Source organism: Passer domesticus, chromosome 8 (genome assembly GCF_036417665.1).
Source record: "Passer domesticus isolate bPasDom1 chromosome 8, bPasDom1.hap1, whole genome shotgun sequence".
Taxonomy (NCBI): domain Eukaryota; kingdom Metazoa; phylum Chordata; class Aves; order Passeriformes; family Passeridae; genus Passer; species Passer domesticus.
Window position 1 is genome coordinate 7,027,811 of NC_087481.1, and position 16,560 is coordinate 7,044,370.

The window sequence follows — 16,560 nt, forward strand, 5'->3', positions numbered from 1 at the left end:
AGCCCTTGGTGGCACAGACCCTGCTGCTGTGCCCCAGGCCACCAAGACTTGGCTTCTCTTTGTCCCCACCTGTCATCAGTGCCTCCAGTTCTCTGCTCTGCCTGGGGCCTGGGGACACTTTCTCAGTCGTGTCCCTCAGTGGGAATCATTAAAAGTCCAAGAAAGTTTGGAGTTGGATTCTGACTTGCAGTTCTGGAGAGGTTTCTTCAGCTGCCTCTCAGGGACTGATGTTCAGGGCCTGAGCACAAAGCCCCAGAGGGTGATTAAAGTCCTTGTGCTGTGTCTGTGCTGCTGAGCTGGGCTGGGCTCCTGGCACAGAGGCAGCTCCTGGCAAGGGCAGCGCTGCAGAGAGACAGCTCTGGCCAGGAGCAGCTCCTGTGCACAGCCCAGCAGGGCTGGGGCACTGCCTGCAGCCAGCCCGGGCACAGCCCAGAGGCACAGAGGGGTTAAACTCAGCCTGGGCTGGGAACCCAGAGCAGAGCTCACTCAGGGCTCACTAGAGCAGAAATCATCCCAGGTTTGAAACAGTCATTCCCTGGCTATGGGAAAAGAAGCTGCAGTTCCTGCAGGGATCTCCTGGAGCTGGCACATCCCACAGCTTTTAGGAGCTTTCAGGAGCACTCTCAGAGCTGCTCCAGGGCAGGGATGTGGCCCCAGGGCAGGGCTGGCTTTCCCTGCTGCCCCAGCCGAGGCACAGCCCCAGGCAGCTCCTGTTGCCAGGCTCTGCTGCAGGGCTGAGCAGCCGCGGGTGCAGCCAGGGGTGCCCAGGGCTGTCCTGCAGAGCAGGCTCCTGCCGCCCAGGGCACTGTGCTGGGGCAGGGACTCTGCTGCCTGCCAGGGACAGCTCTCAGCCGGCCCGGGGAGCTGCTCCCAGCACTGGGGAGAAGCTGTGGGGGGAAGGAGCCACCCTGAGCAGGGCAGGTGCTGCTGCTGAGAGGGGCTGGGTGGGGCAGGGCTGCTCCCAGCTCCATACCAGCCTGGGCACAGCTCCGGAGGACACTGCCCAAAGAAGGTAAGCCTCGGATTGCTGGGAAGATCAGTAGCTTTCCTGTGAGTGCTTTCAATTTCGTGCTTGGAGAAGGATGGGAAAGTTGGGATTGTGACAAAAAGATTTTTCATTTTATACATTTTTTTCATATATTTGTAGCTCTTTAAATTACTATTATATAGTTATAAATCTATAATTCTTACTTTACTAAACTCTTAATTAACTTGATTAAAGTACTATTATATATTTATATAACTGTAATCCTTCCTAAATTTAGGAAAGTTTCTATAGTACATTTGCTAATCTTAGTCTTAGATTTTAGAACAATAAGCTGACTGTCTAAATACATTCCTGAAATAGTGTATACTTTTATTATCAGCAAGAGGACCTACAAGAAGTACATTTTGTTTTTTGACCAGAATGTGAGCAGCCATAACAAAAAGTGAAGGCAAAGAAGCCCTTGGACCTATTCCAATGGGTTGAGCTAGGGGTGTGTAACTGGGGCAACTAAACCTGCTATTGGATGTTCCGGTTAAATAACCTAATTAATCAATCTTAATAAATTGTTGAAATCAGGGTCTGGGTGTGCCCCATCCCCACTGGGACACCTGGAAACTTCCAATAAATATCTGATTATTATTTTACTGTTCTAACACTGATGCAAGGGTTTTTTTCTCTTTTGATTACGGAGAACAGGGGGATGAGAGGCAGAACAGGAACTGTAATCCCAGAATCACAGAACATTGTGAGCCAAAAGGGACACACAGGATCATCAAAAGAATGTTTGATCATTTACAGGGACTCCAGAACTGTAACTTTGGCTGGTCAGTCTCTCTAATGTGAGCCTCCCAAAGGGCCCTCAGCCACTCCTCAGCCCTGGACAGCAGCAGCATCCCCTCTGAAGGGCCCAGCCCCAGCCAGGGCCCTGCACACAGGCAGGTTTCTGTAGGGCTGGGGCCAGGGCACACATGGTGGGATGGGCTCTGTGAGCGCTGGCAGGGACAAGGCTCCTCTCAGGAGGGAATGTCCAGGCCCAGGGAGATGCTCAGGCAAGGAGAGGGGGCTGAAGAGAGCAGTGCTGGGGCAGGAGGGCACTGTTGGTGTGTGGGAGGTGCGGGCACAGCTGGGCACAGGAACACTGTCCTTAGTGCCCGGCTGTCTCTGCCCTGCCCTCTCAGGCACAGCACCACAACATCTTCTCTTGTTTCTGCCCTGCCCTGATATTGTCACTGTTATCTGCTGCTCTAAGGGAGGCTCTGGCATTTGCAGCAGCTGAGTCAGGCACTGCTCTTGGCATTCCTGCCAGGCAGGGCTGTCCATGGGAATGGGGTGTCCAAGCTCCCCTGGGACCTGTGGGGCTGTGGGCAAAGCAGTCCATGGGAAAGGGGAATGAGCTGAGCCCCCTCCCTGAGATCCCATCATGGGCACAGCTGGGGATCTCCTTGCTGTGCCCTTCCAAGCTCTGAGCTGCCCTCCTGGGTGCAAATCTGTGCCAGAGGCCCTGGCAGTTCCCTGAATGTCCCACGGGGAAGGGCAGAGCTGCCACAGCTGAGGAAATGCTGCTGGGTTTGCCAAGGGAGCCGTGAATGTCCTTGGCAAAAGGGGGTGCTGAGACCTTGCCCAGAGACCTTGAGAGAGGGTGAGACATTCAGAGATCCCCTTGATCTTGGCAGGGTGTGATTTATGCCAGGGTGACCCAAGAGTGTGATTGTGCTCTGATTGCAGCCAAAGGTGCAAAGCCAGGGTAGCTGGGAACAAGCCCATCCAGCTCCTCACCTTCCCTGAGCCACAGGGAATCCTTTGCCTCTCCCATCTCACAGTGGCAAACTCTGAGTGTAACAGAAATGCTGGGGATTTCTGACCTCAGCAAGCCAGGAATGATGTTTTAAAACAATTCCTAAAACCAACTCCTGCCATTCTTTAGAATTGTGAGTGCAGATGGTACCAAGCTTTTCTTGTTAGGAGTGATTCCCCTGAAAAATCCTGAATATACAACCTTGTGTCTCTGACACATGGCCACAAACCCAGGGCAGCAGGGCAGGGATGGCTCCTCAAGATGCCCCACGCACAGCCCTGGCTGCTCCTGGCACACTCAGCCAGCACAGCTGGAGCTCAGGCAGGGACCTGGGTGAAGCTGTTCCCAGAGCAGGAACAAGGGTGTGTGAGTCCCAGCAGGACAGGCTAAAGGGGATGGCCCAGGATTGGCTCAAAGCAGCCTCTCCTGACTTGTCACTGTCCTTTCTCCATGAACAGGTCCCCATGTGCAGCCCCAGCAAATGTCCAACAGCAGCTCCATCAGCCACTTCCTCCTGCTGGCATTGGCAGAAACACGGCAGCTGCAGCTCCTGCACTTCTGCCTCTTGCTGGGCATCTCCCTGGCTGCCCTCCTGGGCAACGGCCTCATCATCAGCGCCGTAGCCTGTGGCCACCACCTGCACACGCCCATGTTCTTCTTCCTACTCAACCTGGCCCTCAGCGACCTGGGCTCCATCTGCACCACTGTCCCCAAAGCCATGCACAATTCCCTCTGGGACACCACGACCATCTCCTACACAGGATGTGCTGCACAGGTTTTTTTTTTGTGTTCTTCATCTCAGCAGAGTATTTCCTCCTGACCATCATGTGCTACGACTGCTACGTGTCCATCTGCAAACCCCTGCACTATGAGACCCTCCTGGGCAGCAGAGCTTGTGCCCACATGGCAGCAGCTGCCTGGGCCAGTGCCTTTCTCAATGCTCTCATGCACACAGCCAATACATTTTCCCTGCCCCTTTGCCATGGCAATGTCCTGGGCCAGTTCTTCTGTGAAATCCCACAGATCCTCAAGCTCTCCTGCTCCAAATCCTACCTCAGGGAATTTGGGCTCATTGTGGGTAGTCTTTGTTTAGGACTTTGGTGTTTTTTGTTCATTGTTTTCTCCTATGTGCAGATCTTCAGGGCTGTGCTGAGGATCCCCTCTGAGCAGGGACGGCACAAAGCCTTTTCCACCTGCCTCCCACACCTGGCTGTGATCTCTCTGTTCCTCAGCACTATGATGTTTGCCTACCTGAAGTCCCCCTCCATTTTTTATCCATCCCTGGATCTGGTGGTGTCAGTTCTGTACTCAGTGGTGCCTCCAGCCCTGAACCCCCTCATCTACAGCCTGAGGAACCAGGAGCTCAAGGATGCCCTGAGGAAAAAGATGACCCTGTCTTTTCAGAAGCAGTAAACTCCTTTTTTTCTGCTCAGAACCTCCAGAATGTAACTCTTTACAACAGGCTTTTTTTTCCCCATTTGGCCATTTCTTCATTGGGACCTTCTCTTATTATTTTTCTAGTCTTATAAGGTTTTTTATGAAATCCTGTAGCACTTACTCCAAGCATTTCTACATTAACGTCTACTTTTCTTTTTTAACAGAAAGAATTTCAGGTTTGTTCTCTCTACATTTGAATAAAAACAAGTGGCTGTCCTGACCTGTGTGTCCAAGGCATTTCCTCAGCCCTTCTCTGGCACTGCAGGGGCAGTGCCTGTGAGCAGAGGTGGAGGGAAGGGGCTCCCAGCACAGCAGCACAGCCAGGGACAATGGCCCTGCCTCTTCCCACATCTGCTCCTCTCAGCTCCACACTCCCCAGCCCTGCTGTGGGTGCAAGGCTGGAGTGCTCTGGCAGCTTGGTCACTGTCCTGCTGCGTGTCCATGCTGTGCCCTCAGGCAGGGACAGGCCATGGGCACTGCTGGGACACAGCTGGGCTCCAGCACAGCAGCTCCACCAGCAAAGGGCATCTCCTGAGCGCAGGGCAGGAAGGCTTTGCTCCCCTCCAGAGTCACTCTCAGGACTCTCAAGAGGCTCTTTGTGTTCCTTGTTCTCCCAGGGCTCAGTGGGATGAGATCAGAGTCTCACTGGGGCCTTCAGGGGATTCAGGTCTGGTTCAGGTTTGCTTGTTGGTGGCCAGTGCCCATCAGATGCTGAATGGTCTGAGCTGAACCTTCCTGGGGCCCTGCAGCTTGTGCCAGGGCTGATGGCAGGGGAAGGTTTGTCTGGAGGGCCTTGGGAGCTGCCTGGAGAACACAGGGGACCTGCAGGGACAGTGTGTGCCAGGGAGCAGCAGGGAGTGGAGCTCACTGGGCACAGGCCTGGCCAGGCTGGGCTCACCCCGAGATCAAGGACTGAATGTCTGCTGTGAGCCAGGAGAGCTCTGCAGCCCAGGGACACAGCAGGCCCAGGGAAAGGAGTCTGGGCACTGCCTGCTCTGACCCTCAGGGAACTCCCCCAGGAGGATCCAGGGCAGCCCCAAGCCCCTCTGGCAGCCCTGGCACAAGGCAGGCTCCTCTGAGCCCCCTCCATGCCCCGCAGAGCCTGTGTGGGAGGGGGTCAGTGCAGGGAGCACCATCAGCTGCCTCTGTCTGCCAGGCTGAGCAGCAGAGCCCAGCAGAGGCAGCCCAGGGCCCCGGGCAGCACAGTCCCCGTGCTCTGCAGAGCAGCAGCCCCAGCTCGGGGCCCTGGGCAGCAGGGCAGGGGCTGCAGCAATGGCTGCTGGGGCCAGCACAGACGTGTTCCCCTGGGACAGGCTCTGGGGGCAGCTGGCATGGGCCAGGAGCAGAGCAGGAGCCCGTGGGTGTGCAGAGGAGCCCTGGCAAGAGGCTGGCCTGTCCCTGGGCCAGCAGGAGCTGCCTGAGGAGCCCCGGGGCCAACTCTGCTGCTGGGCCGGGCAGCGGGGCTGGCCCTGGGGCTGCAGGAGCTGCCCGAGCTGAGCATCTGCTGAGCATTCCAGACCCAGAGCGGCTGTCCCTGACCTCCAGTGCCTGCAGTACCTGCTGCAGGGCCAGACAGGGCTAGGCTGGGGAAGGGAGAGGAAAACAGTGGGCCCTGCAGTGTCAGAATGATCTCCATGGTTCCATGAGGCGCAAAGTGTCACTCTGGTCCCCTTGGTCACAGGAGGCCTGCAGTGTCACAAGGCACCTTTGGTTCTGTGGGCCTGCAGTGTCTGTTTTGCTGGTGGGCAGGGTCAGAACCAAAGACACAGACACCAAGTTCAGGAATTGTGTGATTTATTGTAATGCAAACTGCAAAGAATCACAAAAGGAGCAGCTCAGCAATGCACCCAACCATCAGCACCAAAGATTGCCTGCAGTGATTAAGAAAGATCCAGCACCAGTTCCCCTCAGGCTTCACCATCCCCCAGATCCACACAGCAGCTGGGGGAAGCTGTTATAGCCAAGGGCTGCAGAGCCACTCCTGGACACTGGGAATTCCTGCAGGTGCCTCCAGCCACAGGTGAGGCTCCAACCTCGCTGTGAGAGGGCCCAGCTCTGACAGTGCTGAATGAACAAACTGACAGCACTTCTAGTGTGGGAACATCTGGTTTCATCCTCCTCTTGGGTCCCTCCCAAAGTTTGGCCAGGGCTCAAGGAGGAACCAAGGGAGGTGACTTTGATCCTTCAGCCCCAAACAAGGCCAGATGTCAGATTTCATGGCCCTGTCTGGCTTCTAAATACAGAAAGGTCAATACATGTTTCACTAATGAGTGGCTACATCTATCACAGTGCTAATGACCATGCATATTTTATTAATGAGCAAATACAAAGATAACCTTTGGTTGGAAGGTTCATCCAGAGGCCACCTTTGGCTCAGGGCCTGCTGTTCAGGCCTCACTCAGGGCTGTTTTCCAGGCCTTGGCACTTCAGGGACGGGGTTTAGTGCTGGGCTTGGCACTGCTGGGTGAACAGCTGGACTGGATGACCTCAGAGGTCTTTTCCAACAGAAAGGATGCTGTGATTCCATTATTATATCCACTGCATTCAGCTAGGTCTATTTGAGCAGCATTACTTTGCTCCAAAAGTTCCCTCTTGCTCAGCTCCTATGGCCTATGGCTGCAGCTCCTTCAGCTCCTGGTGCTAAGCTGCTCATGCTGAACGAGGCGACTCGAAGAGATGAATACAGTCCATGCAATTCCTTCTGGGACACAGAGAGGAAAGGGTGTGGAAACAGGAGCATTGTTGGCTGTGGCCTCCTCTTTGCCCTTCATGCCTTTCAGTGCTTTGAACCAGCCAGGAGCTTTCTCCAAGAGTGCAATGGAGCAGCTGTTCCTGCTCTCATGTCTTGACTCACTCCAGTCTCTGACCTTGCCTGGTTTTGTCCCTCTTGCTGTGCCCTCTGTTCCCCCAGGGCTCAGTGGCTGCTGCCCAGGACTGTGGGACTGGCACAGATCCAGTGGTCGAGACCTTCCTTGCTGTGGCCTTGGAGCTGTCTGGGCACAGCAGCCTTTTCCATCTGGAAGCTCCCCATGGACAGGGAGTCCCCAGCTCTGTTCCTTGCACAATCTCCAGGAGCCCAGGGCTGCCATCTCAAGTCCCTGCTGGCACTGGGGGCTCCCAGGTGCCTCAGGCTGCTGTGACACTGCTGCACAAAGGAGGGAAGTGGCAGGGGCTGTGCTGAAAGTCAGCTCCATGTGCTGCTGCTGCTGCTGCTGCTGTGGGGTCATTTGTCCAGGCCTGCCCCAGAGTCAGGGATCAGATCCAGGCCCTGCTGCTGCTCCCTCGGGATCAGCCCCAGTTTGGGTGTTGCTGTCAGGGCCAGCAGGAGCGGTGGCTGGAGCAGCAGGTGCTGACAGTGCCCCAAGCCCCAGGGCTGGAGGGGTCCCTGGGCTGGGCTGGGAGGGAGCTGCCCCTTGTTCTCCCTCTGCCCCAAGCAAAGCTGAGCCAGGCACAAGTGGGGCAGCACAGCCACCAGGGAGCCTGCGAGTCTCTTCCAGCCCTGGCTGCTCAGAGTTTGGGCCTTGGAGCCTCAGGTGGCCAAAGGCAGCTGCTCCTGGTCCCTCTGTGTGCCTGTGTTCAGCAGTGCTGCTCCATCAGTCTGTGCCCAGCAATGGGGAAAAGCCTCAGCCCTGCAGGGCCAGGAGCTGCCGGGCTCTGCCTGAGCAGCTCAGCCAGCAGGAAGGGAGCTGCTCCACATGGGAACCAGGAGCAAAGGGCTGCAGCACCTCGTGCTGGGGCAGAGCCCAAATTCTGAGAGGGAATAACAGAGTTATTCATGTGCATTGCTGCATCGGCACTGCAGGTGCTGTGCCTACAAACACAGAGTTCAAAATGTGCAAAAGAATTCTGCAGCTCTTGACTGGATCAGCATGTCAGCAGTGCTGAACTCCAGCTTAGTCCAAAGGAAACACTTCACACCTCTGCTCATATCTGCTAGATTTTTTTCTTCAGGGTATCCAGAGAAAAGAAAACAGAGGAGGAGCCTACATTTTCATTGTTTATCAGAAATGTTTCTCTTTTTGCTGTACATTCCTTTTTAGGATGATTTTTCCATTAAAAAAAGGAAAAAAGAAAAAATATGAAATATAAAACCAAAAAACAAACGTGTAGTGAAAATCTTCTCTAACTTTGGATTAAGAGGTAACTGGTATTTTTAAAAAGAGAACTCAGTTACTTTGGCATGGATCTATCTTACTGACATCAACATCACTTTTTTAAAAGATTCTGGGTTTTGTTTGCAATATTAAGTTATTTTAAATTGTGGTTGAATCAATAAGAAATTGAAAGATGGATTGTGTATGACTGTGTATGAGTGTAAAAATATTGCAGTTTGGAATTTGGATTTAAAGTGTTGGAAATGAAAGTTATAAATCCCAATGGATTGTGTGACAGCAGGTTTTCCTAGAGGATGTGCAGCACTCCAAGGACTTCATCAGTGGAGTTGGGGGTACTTGGACCTTTGTCCTGTGCCACTCTGAGATGTCATGGAATGGAACTTCGCCTGCCACCAGCCCAGGTCACCCTCTGCCACCAAAGCTCCTTGGACCTTGTGCCCCCAGGCAGGCACAAAGTGTTTGTGCTGCTCCCCCTTTTGCACAAACCCACAGAGAGCTGGGATTTTTCCAAGTCTCATGTCTGCATTGGGCCATATTCCTAGAGAAGCAGCAGCCCATCCCAATGAATATGGTGAGTTATATGGATGGTTGTGAGCTCCACTTCCTGCCTAGAAATCCTGAAACTGCTCCTGAATGCTGCTCCTTCAGCTCTTGGACACCTTCTCACACAGAGCTGGGAAAAAAATCTCCTGGCCACCAGTTAAATGGCGAGTTATGCCAAAGTTAGAGTTCTGTGGGAAATCTCTATCCATCCCTATCCTATTAATATACCAATATGTGGGGGTGTGCATGGATTTGTCTTGTGTACAAAGGAAGGAGTGTGCAAGCAACATGATTGACACTTTCACTGTCCGTGTTCATCCCATACCCATGGATACAGAGACACCCAAGAGCCCCTGGCACACACAGACCCTTCTGTCCCTGGGTACAGAGACATCCAAGAGCCCTGGCACACACAGACCCTTCTGTCCATGGATACAGAGACATCCAAGAGCCCCTGGCACACACAGACCCTTCTGTCTCTAGAGGATGGAGCGTGGTGGGTGGGGGCGGTTGGTGGGCAGCGAGTCCCGGACAGCAGGCCAGACCCGGCTCCAGCCCTGCCAGGCCCTGCCAAGGCTCAGTGCAGGCTCCTCTGGAATGGGAAAGCCTTTCAGCCTTCTCCCTGCCCAGAGGGGCAGTGCTGGCCTGGCAGCACAGGTTGTTTTCCCCTCAGGCTGCAGGAGATGAGAACACAACACTTGCCAGCACTGAGTTCCAGGCACAGCTCCGGGTGCTCCCCATGAACCTCAGCTCTGGGAGCACTGTCTGCCCCAAGCTCCAGGGGCTGCAGTGGGAGCCCGGCTGGGCTCTGCCCTGGGGCCATCCTGCAGGGACAGCTGGAAACAGGGAGCATTCAGCTGCCACAAACAGCCAAGCCAGGGCTGCAGGGCAGCTGCTCCAGCCTGGACTGCACTGCTGTGTGCTGTGCTTTGGGGCTGGGGCTCCCCACACAGAGGACTGGACTGGAGTGCCAGAGGACACAGAGAAGCTTCAGCTTCAGCCTCACTGAGGTGGGTGCATTGGCTGGGAAGAGTGGGGAGGCTCAAGGGGATTCACAGAGCTCATCCTGCTGCAAGGATGAAGGGAGTGGGAACTCAGCAGTGAGGAGAGCTGAGGGCTGGAGAGTGGCTCTGAATGATACTAAAAGGCCACTAGACCTCTGAGACATTGCTGCTCCTCAGCCAGTGACAGCATGAGTCCCTAAACCTGGGGCTCGGCCTTCCTTGTGGTCAGAGGCATCAAGATAGGCAACAGAGTGATGGAGACAGCAATGGGCTGGGAATTCACTGGGGGGAAAAAAAGGGAGCAGTTGAGAAGTAAAAGGCAGGTGGGGGAGAGAACTGTTCAGAGAAGGGCTGAGCTACAGCTTGAGCAAGCTGAAAAATGTCATTTGGAGTCATCCCAGATTGATTTGATTTCAGAAGTTATTAAACAATTTTAATTTTTGGGAGGTGTCATGTTTTCCCTTGGAGGTGAACACTCTGCAAACTTGAGCTGTGTTGCTAAAATGCTCAAGCAAGTCTGTGCTGCAGGTGACACCATTTCTTCTTTGGCTGATTCCGGCCCGGTGCTGAGCTCCAGCAGAGCCCTGGCAGAGCCCAGAGCAGCCTCAGCATCCACAGAGCCCGGCTGCAAGGAGAGAAAGCAGAAACTGCCCGTCAGCTGAGGGCTCCTGTCCCCTTGTCCCAGCTGCCCGTGGTGCCCAGGCCTTGCTGGCCGTGCCCAGAGCAGTGCCCAGAGCTGCCCATCAGTGCTGCCTTTGGGAGCAGGGCAGGAGGGCAGGACATGTGCCCAGCCTGCAGCCAGCCATGGCACATCCACCTGCTCAGCAGCTGCCCAGAGCAGGATGCTCCTGTGCTCGCTGCCATCTCCCAAAAGCTCTGAGCCCACCCTGCCAAGCAGGCGGGGACCCACCTCATGCCATCCATGGCTGGAAAAAAAGCTGGTCCCAAACGATGTCCTCAGCCTGCTCCAAGGGCATGGCCCATCCACGCCGCAGCTGCTCCCAAGAACTTCCCGATCCAGACTGGACCAACCAGAATGCTTCCTCTAGAAAAACAAACAACAAATTGTTGAAAATAGATTACAGACAAAAAGGGAAAAAAAGAACAAAGGTAAAAATCATATCTCTGTGAGGGGATTGAGGAAGGCCCAAGCCCTGCATGCCAGGGAAAAACCCAGCCATGTGTGAGCAAAGCCCAGGTTTTCTCCCTTCCCCCTGCACTGTCCCCCACAATAACCGTGATCCCAAAGCAAACAAGGGCAGTGGAGCTGCCCAAGCCCTTCCTTGCCTGCACAGCAAAGCACCTGTGCACAGATTTGGGAGTCCCACCTCTGCTCCCACCATGGGGGTTTGTTTGTGTTGGGCTGGCTGCCCCAGCCCCAGCCCCAGCCTGGGGCATGGTGGGTGCTGGGGGCTGTTGGCAGGGCCAGGAGCCCACTCCCATTTCGTAACCACCCCAGCCCATGCTACCAGCCCTGCCAAAAAGCAGCTGGGCAGCCGACTGAAGGATCAGCTGCATCCATCCCAGCAATGAGTGGGGTGGGAACTTTTGGGTTGAGGCCAGGCTGTGCAATACCCAAATCTGGGAGCATCCCCCTGCATGTGGACTCATCTGTAAATTTGCTGTGCAGCCAGGCTTTGACGAAGGTGCCAGAATTGAAGTCCATCAGCTTACCAGTGGCCAGGTCCAGGAAGAGGCTGTCATCCTTGATGTGATCCTTGCTGTCCCCAGCAGCAGCAGCCCCACCTGGTACAGCTTCTCTGGGGGCTCCTTCTCCTTCCCTGGGCTCCGACCAGGCTGTCAGGGTTCTGTCCAGGGCCCCAGCTGTCAGGGAACCAGGACAAGCAAAACCAGCTTGGATGGTGGCCACCAGGGCTGGGCAGAGCAGCTCAGCTCCAGCACAAGGGCTGCATGTTCCCATCCCATGACCCTGGTGCAGTGACACGGGCTGGCTTTCTTTGCTTCTCATTGCCAAGGCATGTGTGCAGATGTAACTTACCAGGGCCCTGGATCAAAGTGTGCCTGTGGCTCTCTCCCTTCTTCTAGGGCAGCTGAATATCCTGCATCCAAGGATGACAGAACACCTCTTCTAATGAGGGTCTGGCCAAGGGGTGCATGGATAAACACCACCCAATCAGATTTTGGCACTCTGGGGAGAGAAACCAGAAACTGCCCGTCAGCTGGAGAAGGCTCCTGTCTGCTTTGCCCCACTATTCCCATGCCCAGGCCATGCTGGATGCGCTCAGAGCTGGGCCTGAACTTTCCCATCAATTCTTGGTTTTGGGGGAGAGCAGGACATGTGCCACCTCCTCAGCAGCTGCCAGAGTGGGATGCTCCCGAGCCCACTGCTGTCTCCCAGCACTGGTATTGCACCCATGCCCAGAGAAGAGGATTCACCTGGAGAGAGCCGTTGTGGCAGCGAGAGCTGGCCCCAGCTGAAGTTCCAGCCCCTCCTGAAAGGCATCTTCCCACAGACCATCTCGTGTAGCAGGATGCCCAGGGACCAGATGGTAGCTGGCTCGCCATGGTACCAGCCAAAGCGGGTCCATTCCAGGGGGCTGTATGATGGTGTTCCTGTGGAATACAGATGGAGTTCATCAGGGGGATGCTGCTGCTCCAGAGCATGGCCCCAGCACCCCTGGGCGGGCGGGGGCTGCATCAGTGGCACACAGGGTGACCACTGTCCTCTCACCAGCATCTGGGACTGGTGTACAAACTTGGGATTGCAAAAGAAGCCACTGGTGTGGGAAGGGGACAGTGGAAGCCCTGGCTAGGCCTGACCATGACATGCAAAGGAAATACCCACTGCGTGCTGGGGAAAAACCATGCCCTCATTCTCCCTGCCTGCACTGCCCCAAACATATTTTAAAGGCAAGACAAACAGGGCAAGTGGAGCAGTCCAAGCCCTTCCTCTTGCCTGCACACAAACCGGCTGGGACACAGGTTCCGAACTCCCTCTCTGCTACCCCCACCCACGGCTGTTTTTGTCAGGCTGGCTGCCCCAGCCCAGCCCCAGTCCTGATCACAGTGGTGGGCAAAGGCTGCCAGCAGGGCTGGAAGATGGCTCCCCACCCACCCCTGCTCTAAACCAACTCAGCTGCAGATTCAGTCCCCTGAGTGGCAGCAAAAGGGAGAATCCCCGCTGCCACACCCAGCTTGGGCTGTGAGATCTTGGGCCTTGAGATGCCAGGAGCGGGAGCACAGCCCTGTGTAGGCTCACCTGCAAAGTGAGTGTAGGCTGTGTCTTGCAGGTAGGTGCCACAGCCAAAGTCAATCAATTTGGCCTGCCCGGTGGCCAGGTCAACCAGGATGTTCTCTGGTTTGATATCGCGGTGCAGGACCCCGCAGCTGGTGCAGTGCCGCACGGCCTCCAGCACCTGCCGGAACAGCTGCCGCGCCACCTCCTCGCGCAGGAACCCCCGTGCTTGAATGAAATGCAGGAGGTCCTGAGAGTGCTCCGGCCGCTCCAGCACCATCACAATGTCGCTGGGGAGCTCAAGCCATTCCAGTAGTTGGACCACACCGGAGAAGCCACTGGACACCTTGTCCAGCAGCACAACCTCCAGGGGAGCGCTGGTGCCGTCGGGCTGCAGGAGGAGCACGATGCCGTCAGTGGGGCTGATGCCGTGCCGGGCCTGGGCAACCCCTCAGCCAGCCCGGGATGCTCTGCGCCCTGCGCTGGCCTCACGCCCACTCCCCCTGGAGACGTCCTGGCGGCTCCCACCCTGCCGGGCCTGGGCTCATCCCCGCCCGGCACGGCCCGGCTTCTTCCGCTGTCCCGGCTCACTCACCAGCTCGCTCCAATGCCAGATGCGGTTCCGTGGCACCTTTTTGATGGCCACCTGCAAGCCAAGGGGAGCAGCGGGCTCAGCTCAACACCCGCCCCTGCCCAGCCCCATCCTCCTCCTCCTCCTCCTGCGCCCCCTCCCCCTCCGCCTGCCGCCGGCCCCGCCGCTCACCGGGGCGCCATCCGAGAGCCGCGTCCCCGACCAGACGCTGCCGAATCCTCCACGCCCCAGCAGCGAGCCCAGGCGGTACCGCTCCTGCAGGGCCTCCTGCGCCTTCCCTGCGGGCGGGACGCGGCTGTCAGCACTCGGCCCGGGGCCAGCAACGGCCCCCGAGTGCCCCTCACCCGTCCCGGCCCGGCCATCCCCCGGCGTTCGCTCTTTGCAACGCGACCCGGGAGCCGCGGGGCCGGGGGCCGCACTGCCGAGCGGCGGAGCTCGGGCCGGGCAAGCCGCAGCGGAGGCGGCGGGAGCGGCCGCGCCGCGTGTGTCCTCCGCGGGCCCCGGGAGGAGCCGGGGCCGGGGCCGGGCTCGGGGTCGGGATCGGGACTGGACCCTGCGTCGGGGCCGGGGTCGGGGTCGGTGCCGGGCCAGGCGGAGCCAAAAGCCGGCGATGCCGCCCCAGCCCCAGGCACTGAACCCCGCCCAGCAGCGCCAGCGCCAGCACGGCCAGAGCCGGGCTGGGACCAGACCTCGGTGGGACGGCCGGGGGCGGGCACGGGGCAGCCCCGCCCGGGGCCGGGGGCGGGCCGGGGGCATGGCCCGGCCGGGCACGGGGAGAGGGAGGCGGGGAGAGGAGGGGAGACCGGGAAAGGGAGAGCGGGAGAGGTACGGGGAAGCGGGAGAGGGAGAGGAGAAGAGAATCTAAAGTTTCTTCTCTCGCTGCCGCTGCCGCTGCTGCTGCTGCCGCTGCCGCTGCTGCAACTGAAGCTCCGGGGCCGTTTGTCCCCGTGTCCGTTTGTCCGTTGCCCGCTCGCCCCCGCCTCGAGCCCCACGTTCCCTGAGGGCAGCCCCTGAGCCTGTCCAAACACGGGAACTTTGCCGAGTTCAGCCAAGAGCCAGAGTCTGGACTCCTGCACAGTGGCTCAGGAATCCCCTCAGTCCCTGCTGTGCATTGTCCCTGCTGAGGGTCAAACACTCTCAGAGCGTGTTCCCTGATTGCAGAATTTGTACCTGACACAAACACTGCACTTACCTCTCCAACATTGCTTTCCAAGAAAAACAGGGGAAGTCAAACTGTGTGCAGGTCATGGTATCTTAAAATGTCTAAAACTTGCCAACTCGTGGATCTTAGCAGTGAGATCTGTTTGGAATTAATGGGATGGACAACTAGTGCAAGATGGAAAAGGGGAGCATAAAAATAAATTGAGAAAAACGTCTTGAATTGTTTCAATTTTCATTTAATTTCTTAAAAGCTCTTTCAGTTTTTCCAGAATCTTCTCCTCAGTCCTGTTTGCTTTTTCCAAGAACCTTTCCTGGTGAACGAGGTGCAGCTTCTGTCACAAGGTGTGCCACCAACTGCAGCTTTCCACACTGTGTGTGCAGCACAACACTTGCAGCAAAGCAGGACAAATATTTGAAGAATTTGACAGCTTGTTCTTTTCTTTTCCTTGTGGGCTGGGCAGTTGTGCCATTGGTAAGGTTTTCATTGTTACTGTTCTACCCTAAGAAAACATGACAGGCTACCAAGAACTCCTGGGGAATGCAAGCCTGACTGAATGCAGAGAAACAATCTGCAGAGCCTGCAGCCAGAAGTGGAGAGCTGTGTGATAATCATTCCAACACCCCCAAGGACATCTTGAAAATGATCTAGAAGATGAAAATGGGCTGACAGGGAGTTTGTTTCTGTCTTCAGTCCAGATACTTCTACATCTGAAAACAATTCCACAGTCTCCATCTAAATCAAGAGTACAATCAGTTCATTAAAAGCACCAGAATAAACTGTACCTCTCAGGAGATGACTGAAAGAATCTGAAAAGGGAAAATGCAGGAGAAATGCATTTCTCAGCACTGCAGTACTTGCCTACCTGAAACCCTCCTCCATTTCCTCCCCATGCCTGGATCTGGCAGTGTCAGTTCTGTATTCAGTGGTGCCTCCAGCCCTGAATCCCCTCGTCTACAGCCTGAGGAACCAGGAGCTCAAGGCTGCAGTGAGGAGACTGATGACTGGACATCTTAGGAAGCATTAAACTGATTGCCAATTTGTGCAAATCACTTGTAATAAAAGTCATCTTTTATAGCTCTTTTGCTTTGGTTCTTTGATTTCCCTGTCGTTTTCCTTTTTAAATATTCTTCCTAAAGCTAGACGATTGTTTCTGCCATCTCTGACTTTGTTTCTCTCAACCTTCCCTGTGGCCACAGACTGTGACAATGAGGGGCTGCAGTCTCAAAGGTTTTAAAGGAACTAAAGGATCACCCAGCAAAGTTTTCTGCAGAGATCCCACTATTCTTGCCTTCTCTGGAGCTGCAGCAGCAATGTCTGTGTGCAGAGCTGGGGCAGATCAGTGCTGGCCCAGCAGCTGTGCCCAGCATCAGCAGCAGCACTTGGTGTTGCCAGTGCTGCTGCCGTGGCCCTGCCCCGCTGCCCTGGTGGCCCTGGTGTTGCTGCAGGGCCTGAGTGCTCTCGGGGCCGGGCACAGTCCTGGGGGTGGCAGTGCCGGGGCTGCAGCAGGGACAGGCCATGGGCACTGCTGGGGCAGCGCTGATGCCTCAGGCCAGGCCCTGGGGGCTCCAGGCTCCTTGCCCAGGCTCTCTCAAGAACACGGCCAGGCCAATGCTCAGCACAGAAAAGCCCCAGGCTGAGCAGCCCCAGGCTGGCCGTGGGCAGGCTGGGGGCAAACAGCATGGCTGGGGCTCTGCAAGGGCCCTGGGGGAGACGGGAAAGAGCAGCAGA

At 56.2% G+C, this 16,560-nt stretch overlaps 2 protein-coding genes across 2 annotated transcripts in view; one reads left to right on the forward strand and one right to left on the reverse strand.

Annotated features, from left to right (window-relative positions):
• LOC135305560 (zinc finger protein 418-like) overlaps positions 1-16,560 on the forward strand; it is a 409,899-nt gene that overhangs the window by 226,787 nt on the left and 166,552 nt on the right. The gene's annotated exons all lie outside the window — the stretch shown is intronic.
• On the reverse strand, positions 11,849-14,918 carry LOC135305980 (serine/threonine-protein kinase pim-1-like). Its single transcript, XM_064429555.1, has 6 exons — positions 14,863-14,918; positions 13,842-14,301; positions 13,674-13,724; positions 13,103-13,469; positions 12,280-12,456; positions 11,849-12,031 (listed from the first exon to the last, which is right to left on the reverse strand). The coding sequence occupies exons 1-6, from the start codon at positions 14,916-14,918 to the stop codon at positions 11,925-11,927; spliced, it is 1,218 nt and encodes a 405-aa protein (XP_064285625.1). The 3' UTR covers positions 11,849-11,924.

Coding starts and splice junctions, on each gene's coding strand:
- LOC135305980 (XM_064429555.1), bottom strand. CDS start 14,918: ATGACCTGCACACAGTTTGACTTCCCCTGTTTTTCTTGGAAAGCAATG. Junction 14,302..14,862: donor TGGAAAGCAATGTTGGAGAG/GTAAGTGCAGTG, acceptor GGCGGGGTTCAG/TGCCTGGGGCTGGGGCGGCA. Junction 12,032..12,279: donor GCCACAACGGCTCTCTCCAG/GTGAATCCTCTT, acceptor TTCTCTCCCCAG/AGTGCCAAAATCTGATTGGG.